Source organism: Mustela nigripes, chromosome 17 (assembly GCF_022355385.1).
Source record: "Mustela nigripes isolate SB6536 chromosome 17, MUSNIG.SB6536, whole genome shotgun sequence".
NCBI lineage: Eukaryota > Metazoa > Chordata > Mammalia > Carnivora > Mustelidae > Mustela > Mustela nigripes.
In genome coordinates, this window is record NC_081573.1 from 43,495,265 (window position 1) to 43,503,973 (window position 8,709).

The window sequence follows — 8,709 nt, forward strand, 5'->3', positions numbered from 1 at the left end:
ACGCTCCCTGCTGAGCAGAGAGCCCCATGCGGGACTCGATCCCAGGCCCCTGGGATCATGACCTGAGCCGAAGGCAGAGGCCCAACCCACTGAGCCACCCAGGCGCCCCACCAGTCTAGATTTTTATTTTTTTCCTGTTACTTGGTTGATAAAAGCAGTTAAACTTCCCAAAGTAAATCAAAACTCTTTGCTCATAAAAATATTAAAATGTGGTTGTTGAAAGATAGGAAATGTTTGGTATCAGGTGTTCACGGCTTCATTGCTTTCCCCCACTTCTAGTTGCTGGTCATACTGGATTTTGCCTATCATAGGCGCTATTGCCTTAGGTTTCCTGTATCGTTACTACATGGCGGAAAGCAAATCTTCCTGAGGAGACCATGTGGAAGTTGGAAAGCATATCCATTGGGAGTGCGCGCTAGAGACTTGTTTGGAGGCCCTCTTCTCGAATCCTGCCGGGTGTGTGCTTCCCCCTTGGAGCCCAGATGGTTGGCCAGACATCCACCCCAGACCTGGGACCAGTGTCCTCCATTTCCCAGAGCCTTACTCCCACAGCACCTGCTCGTTGTTCTGTGTCCCTGCCAGTGGCCCCTCTCCGCTGGCTTCACCGGCCCCTTTGTGTTTCCAAACTTGGTTTTATAATTACAATCCATACGTCCTAGTGACATTGTACTTTGGTAAAAATGCCTGCTTTCCAGTTCTTTGATGTATATTAGATATTCTTAACAGGGCAACACACTCTGGTTTTGAGATTTTCCTTCTTCCATTTTTCTTTGAAGTAAATATATATGTATGTATATATTCAGTTCTGACTTAATTCTGTTATTTATCATAAAGGGTTTAATTAATGAAGTAAAGTTGCACACCTGTGACTTAAAACACACCTGCCAAATGATCTCGTTCCTTTTTTTTATTTGTTCAAACTAGGAAGGACCATGAAATGCCCCCACCCCCACCCCGAACTAGTGCAGCAGGTAGCTCTTGCTACCCCCCAAGTCCGCCAAGTGGTGTTGGGCAGAACTGTGCTTCCATTGTATTTCTTGAAAGTGGAGAGAAAGAGGGAAGGGGAGAGGTGAATTGGGGTGATGGGATGAATTCCTAGTCCTTTTTCTCTCACAAAATATTGAAGACACTACTTTAGGACAGGAGTTTAGGAAAAGCACCAAAGATTTCCTTCTTTTCTTTCCTTTCTTTTCTCTTTTTACCCCCAAAGACTTTGTGCCCTACTTTCATGTGGCACCACTTTCTAGCCGTCTTCTTTCTTCCCCCACAACTGTCTTATTGGTGAGATACAAATTTATATAATTCTCTCTGTAGAACTTTACCAGGGATTTTTTTATTGATTGATTAGCAAATGTTTTCTTTCTCTGTTTTACAAAAGCAAGAGAGTCCAACTTGATCAGAGATACAGGATCAGATCTTCTGTTAGCCCCAGTAAATGAACTTCAGCAGTAAAGTGGCCTTTGAAAGGGGGAGTGCATGACAAGAGAATGTTTTCCATTTCATCCGGGTTTTACCTCCATGGCTCCTATTTGTGGTTTTGTTGTTTTTCCATTGAGGGGGAAAAGAAAAAAAAAAAAAACCAACGAATAGTTCTATTCCTTAGATGAGTGTTTAATTGAAGAGCAGGTCATTATTTAGAATTATGTGAGTGTTTCTTCTTGGTTCAGGAATTTCTCTGGCTTATTTGACTTTACTTTTTTCCCCTCTGTGGAAGAACCTGAGGAGACAGTGTACAGGCTGTTTTCTGCCAACAACTGTTTGTGTGATTTTTCTCCCCATCTTTTAAGGATTTCCAGCCTGCTTCTGAGCCGTTGTCCTATGCAGCAAGGAGCAGCTTGGTTCCAGAAAGACCATGGACACTACTCAGTATGTGTCCCTGCAAAGCAGTGTCTGCCCATGCAAACTATTTAAGAGAAGGTTCAGCCCACGTCCTGCAGTTGAGTGAATTCAGAATTCATCAAAATAATATTAACCTTGTATTTGCACGCTTGGATATGATGTTCTGAAGAAATTTTAAGGGATTTTTGGCAGACTTTTATATATCAGGGATGTGGGAATAGTTAAACTTTTATCTTTAGAAAATATTTTATATAAAATGCCACTTTTAGACACTTTATTAAGAAAAACCTTTATTATTATGTAACAAAAGTGGTGTGACTATTGATGGTTCTCCCATTTGAAGGCATAAGGAAGGGCTGCCTTGAATAAAAATTGGTATATAATTGCTATAATAATTAAGCTGCATGATTACATGGGCCACATTGGGGTAGAAATAAAGAACAAAGGAGTATTGAGGAGCTGGAAAGGGAATGTTCAGGCTGAAACTAAGCCAGCAGATAACTTGGATCAATTAAAAATATGTTGGCAGTCTCCAAAATGAAATGAAAAACATCTGGCTTATAAGAAATGTTAAAGAGTGATAGTCTTAAGTAAAATTGGTGGGGTGTTTTTGTTTTTATTTTTGCTTTTGTTTTTTAGGGCAAACACCAACACAAAAGGTATGTTTTTCTATGTCATATTGGTTGTCTTTTCCTGTTTATATCTGGACTTGTTTTTACTTGGAGCCAGAAGAAAAGATTCTCAGACTTTGTCTCTACCGTCCATGAAATCCATCCAACACCCAGGGCTTCTTTTGATCTACTCCTGATGTTACTTTGTATTAGAAAAAACCCGTTTGGGTCCTTTCACTGTCTGCATCAACAGCTAGGCAAAAGGTAGAGCTGGTGTGCGAATTTGCAGCGGTTTTTCTAAACAGTAAAATAATACAGTATGTTAGCCAAGTCCATCAAAAAAGACTGTTTTAAGAGGTAAGCTCAAATTCTCGAAACAATCTGGACATCGGCTGGTCACGAAAACCCTTCTGGAGAGCACATGGAGCCAGACGCTGTTGGCTGACGGGGCACCCGAGAGCTGGTCTCTGGGGTGGTAGGTTGTTCGTTCCCGAGGAGGACCCAACTGCCGCCTCATACTATGCTGTGCACGTGATGGCTGGAGGTGACCAAAGGAGGAGATGAGGCAAAACGTGTGCCACCCACATGGGGATGGGAGTGCCAAGTCTCCAAAATTTGCTAGCCCCTGTCCCTTAGTAATTGGTTTCGGTGTCTAAACGACTCCACGTCTGGAAAGACGAGGAGCGGTGGGGACAAAGGTGATACGGTATTTAGTTCTTTTGCGACCTCTTAAGCGGAAACAAAAATTCATTGGAACCTATAATTTGAGCCTTTCAAGTTCCTTTAGCAGTTGCCATAAGTGCATATGTTGTGAGATAAGAGCATTGTTGAGTTGATACTCATGGAATTCTGACGTGGAGCAACGAGAAATGCTTTATATTTATAGGCCAAGTATATCATTACTTATGGTATCTGGTGCTTCAAATCTCAAGTGATACCTATCTGGTTAAATTCCATTTTAGGAGATTGAAATGCAGAACATTCACGTTCATTACTTCCTTCCCTGGGAGAAATGGAATCAGACATGTCTTGTCTCAACAAGAGATTTTTTTTTTTTTTAAACCATTTCATTCTGTTGCCAAATATCACAAAAGTAATGGGGAGTGTAGTTCACATTTGGCTGTTGTTCTCTGAAAGGGCCTGGTTTGGAATTTGTGGGGGTGATTGCAGAGGGAGGTTCCAGAAAGCAGTGAGAGGTATTTGTCAAGTTACCTACCAATATCTAGCATCTTACTCATAAGTTTTAGGAGCTGCTCTTTTCCTGTACCTATATTCTACATGTGCTCGTTCAGCAAAATGTTTATGATTATTTAACTTCCTTTCTTTTTACTTCACCCTCAACTGTGGATGAGTAATATTAACATTCCTTTTGTGTATTCAATAATGGAGTTTGTTTACCTATTTTATTTCAGCATATTTTGAACAAAGATCTTTGTCTCTTTCTGCTGGAATGTGCACACAGTGAATGTTTGTTAGAACTACACACAATAAAGATACTGTTTTCCTTTTCTTGCCCTGACTACAGTTATTAATTTTTATTTATTTATTTATTTTTTAAAGCAGAAGTGTTGGCTCTGTAATCCTTAGGTGTTCTGGAAGAAAGGAATTTAAGAAGCATGAAAGTCACCTATCTCTGTGCTAATAAGGTGTTCAGTGTAACTTGATGGGGAGTTCTGTGGTTCTTCAATATTTCTGCTGTTCTCTCTTTGAAGTAGTTGCGTGGTTGATAATCACAAAAGGCAAAAATTTAGACTTTTACTGTGTTAATGGACGTGAAGTGGCAACCAAGTAGACCAGTTGGGAGTTCTGTTTTTATTGAAACCATCTGGTAAAGAGAAGCCAGTACAAGGCAATAATATTTTGTTATCTGCGATGCCAGTCTTCAAATGATTGTTTTTCTTGGAAATAGCTAAACTGTTGGGGAAAATTAAACATTCAGATTGAAGTTCTAGCGGCCATGTTAATTAAATAAGGGAAATAAACAATTCTTATAATTACCTTTAAAACATACTGATAGCCTTCTAACATTACTAATGAGACATCGTTCATTCGGGTTTGGTTATTTCACTGTCACATGAATTACCAACAGGAAAGGGTAGGCCCATTCTTACTGCTTTTTGAATCTAATGTTTAATCCCTAGTCGTGATAATTATTATGACTGACTCTTCATGATACTGAGTATTTGGCAGGTGCTTGACAAGTGCTGATTTATTCTTGAAAGCCTGAGGTAGAAGATTGTGATTCCATTTATATAAATTTAAGGTAAGAAATACCCACATGGTCTACGAAACTGTTGGTAATTGTAGGTGTTTTGGGTAACCTAACATTGATGAGCTTAATAGATATCTGTAGTATGTATTGAAAGGACTGCTCAGCTTATTCACATATATTCCAGCATTTTAAAAACTTAATTTTTTTAAGACCTTTTTTCCTTAAGTAATCTCTACATCAACGTGGGACTCGAACTCACAACCCCGAGACCAAGAGTTGCACTGTTCACCAACTGAGCCAGCCAGGTGCCCCTAAAAAACTGAATTCTTAAAGACTAGAGTTGCTGTCAAATGAGACATGAAGATACAGCTCCAACACTCTTTATCATTTATGCGCCCCCCCGCTACGTGTTATGCAGTACGGGTGATAGCATTTCTGATCCATCCCCTTATAGCATCCTTACACAGTAGATGGGGATATTAGAATTTTTCCAACAACTTGCCTAAGGCCACACAGCTAAGATGAAAGCTAGAATTTAGATCCAAATCTAGCCTAAACTCTCCATCTCCTCTGTTGATGGTTCTCATATTAAAAAAAAAAAAAAGCTTCAACTGTGTAAGAGTTAATAATGTGCTTGGTATATCTATTACTGATTCCTATATATAGGTGTTTCTGTGTACTGTCAAGGAAATGGATCAGTAATAATTTTTCTGAATTAGTAGATTACTGAAAAATAGCCACTGTCTTAGGAGTCCCTGAAAAATCTTGGTTGTGGGAGAGATGCTGTTGTTTCACTGGAAACAACTTATTTTAAATGATCCTTATAGGGATGCCTGGGTGGCTTTCAAATGTCTGTCTTCAGCTCAGGTCATGGTCCCAGGGTCCTGCAGTGGAGTACCACACTGGGCTCCTTGCTCAGTGAGGAACCTGCTTCTCCCTCTCCTTCTGCCTGCCTCCCCCTGCTTGTGCTTGCTTTCTGTCTGTCAAATAAAATCTTAAAATAAAATAAAATGGTCCTTGCATCCCTTGCAAAAACAGTTTCTTAAAACAGTTAATGCGAATTTAGATTTGAACTACATTATTAGAAACAACTTTTTAAAAAAGATTTATTTATTTATTTTAGAGCATGTGCAAATGAGCACGGAGAGAGGCAGAGGGAGGGAGAATCCTGAAGCAGACCCCATGTGGAGTGTGCAGCATAATGTGGGGCTCAGTCTCACAACCTGAGTCATGACCTGAGCTGAAACCAAGAGTCAGATCCCCAACTGAGCCACCCACTTGCCCCTAAATTTATAGTTTTTAAGTGGAAAGTAATTGATAATTGGTGGGCTCGAAAGCAGCCTCTTCTGAACCTTCTCTACAAATCATGTGGGTATCTGAGAAGTGGAAATCCTTTAATTTATGTCACATATCCTGTGATTTCTAGCTTTTGAGATTGTTACATCGTGAAAAGATGATTCAAGTTGAAGTGTGATTCAAGGATGCACAATGTAACACATAACAACTGCTGTTTGTTACAAGTGTGACATGGCATTTTTTGTTTTGTTTTGTTTGTTGGCCAGCCTCAAAGCAGTTTCCTCTTGTTTGCTCCTGGGTCCTAATCTCTGTCATTGAAACACTTGATGTTAACTTTAATGGACCGGGAAAGAGAAAAATGAAAAATCCAGGTGCTCGAATTTCACTTTTCCTTAGGGAAGCTTCCTTCTGAGATTTTTTTCCCCCGGCTGGCTTCCTCATCGGAGTTTTTCAAAAAGGGGAGGTGGTGGTATGTCACAGAGCAACAGAAGGGTGTCCCCAGTAAAACTGAAGCTTCTAGCAAATCTGCCCACTGACACAGCTGCCCAAAAGTCTGATAATCAGAAACAAATAGAGAAACAGGGGAGCTATAATAGCACAGACCCCCACCCCAAACCCCCTTTTTCCTAAATCCTTTAAAAAATCTCTTTGGGAGTTTTTCCTTAGTCCTTATCCTAACCTCTGCCCTGCCCTTCACTGAACAACTTTGCCTTATGTTTTACTAATAAATTCTAAGATAACACCTCTGCTCTGCTTCTCTTCGTTTTAAAGTACTGTGGTACAAAAATGTACGCTTTAGTCTATCCTAGAAAACATTTGGAAGAAATAAAGCCGATTTGTTTATGGGCTGGACCATCCATGTAAACTAGTGCAGTTCTGTTTGAACATCTTTGTTGACCTTCGTTTAAGGCGGATTTCTACCTCTGGAGTTTTCATGTATGAGTCAGTAAATCGGTTTCTTGTCTTAGGCTCATTCAAATTTGGTTTCTGAGACCCACATACTGACTGCTACGGCCTCTGCAATTTATCTGACCTTAAATGCCTGCCTTGGTAATGATGTCTTTGTAAGGATTCTGCCTCCAAAAGTATACCCTAGCTCTCATAAGGCAGAAACTCATTTTTTTGTTCTGTGCTAAGTCTAAGTATCTTTGTAAAGAAATACTCTTCACTTTAAAAAGTTACACAGATTCTTTTTTTCTTTTCCTTTTTTCCCCCCAAAGATTCCATTTGTTTATTCGAGAGCGAATGGGAGAGCGGACGAGCTGGGGGAGAAGTGGAGGGAGAGGGAGAAGTGGTTTCCATGCTGAGTGGGGAACCCCACATGGGGCTCCATCCCAAGACCCTGAGATCACAACCTGAGCCAAAGTCGAGGCCTCACCAGTTGAGCCATTAAGGTGCCCCTCCTTTTTTTTTTTTTCTTTACATGCAGGCTCCACACCCCCTTGTGAAGCCTGGTGTCAGGCTTGAACTCAACCCTCAGATCAAGACGTGAGCTGAGATCAAGAGTCAGATGCTTAATGGACTGAGCCGCCGAGGTGCCCCCAATTATTTTTTATTCATAGAATGAGATAAAGAGACCTATTTAAACTAATATAGGTAGAAGGGAATCTACTTGTTAGGGATCAGTTACGAATATCTGATGGTGGGAAGTATAGCTGGGCTTCGGGAGAAACTAGGACTAGAAATCAGAAGATCAATAGCAATCAAGAGGGCTACATTTAATTTCCAGTCCAAATGCCTGATGGGAATGAATTCCTAGAAATGAGAATGTAGTCAGCCCGATAGTATCCCAATGTCCACTCTGGTCCCATCAAGGGCATGGGGACCCAGGTTTGAATAAGGGGGATCATAAGGGAAGCAGTTACCTAAGGCAGATACTATACTCAAACACACACAACACAAATGTGTGTGAACGTGGTGTGTATTCAACTGTCTTCAGTAATGAACTATGATCTCTGAAGGAAGGGTCTTCTGCATCTCTCTGTGTACCCTACATTAAGCTTAGCCAAAAACTAGGTAGATTCAGTATGATTTGGCACACTCTCTGAATGAATAGCCATAACCAAATTTGCTGAAGAACTATCTAGGACTCCCAAGTAGAATTTTAAGATGAATCCCAGTGTTGCCCACATTACAAATAACCAGAAAACCCATTCACTCCTGCATGCCCACAAACCATCCTGTTTTCTCTAAATAGATTCAGCTGCCAGTATTTATTGGTTTCATATGAATATTTTAAGTTCTATTTTTTAGAACAGTTTCAATTTTACAGAAAAATTGTGCAGATAGTACAGAGGGTTCTCAGGAAGTGGACACGTTTCCCCCTATGAACAGCTTATATTAGTATGATACATTCTTATAATTAATGAACTAGTATCAATTTTTAAAAATATTTTGTTTATTTTGAGAGAGAGCATGAGAGGGAAGAAGGTCAGAGGGAGAAGCAGACTCCCCACAGAGCTGGGAGCCAGATGCAGAGCTAGATCCTGGAACTCCAGGATCATGACCTAAGCCAAAGGCAGTCGCTTAACCAACTGAGCCACCCAGGTGCCCTGAACTAATACCAATTTTTTTTTTTTTTTAAAGATTTTATTTATTTATTTGACAGAGAGAAATTACAAGTACACTGAGAGGCAGGCAGAGAGAGAGAGAAGGAAGCAGGCTCCCTGCTGAGCAGAGAGCCCGATGCGGGACTCGATCCCAGGACCCTGAGATCATGACCTGAGCCGAAGGCAGCGGCTTAACCCACTT

The 8,709-nt window shown here is 40.5% G+C and overlaps 1 protein-coding gene across 1 annotated transcript in view; it reads left to right on the forward strand.

Moving 5' to 3' along the window:
* Positions 1–3,969, forward strand: part of LOC132005033 (cytochrome b5 type B) — a 38,062-nt gene extending 34,093 nt beyond the window's left edge. Inside the window, exon 5 of the mRNA XM_059381748.1 lies at positions 280–3,969. Coding sequence (XP_059237731.1) covers positions 280–370 — 91 coding nt within the window. The 3' untranslated portion in view covers positions 371–3,969. The remainder of the gene's footprint in view (positions 1–279) is intronic.
* The last annotated feature ends 4,740 nt before the right edge of the window (positions 3,970–8,709 follow it).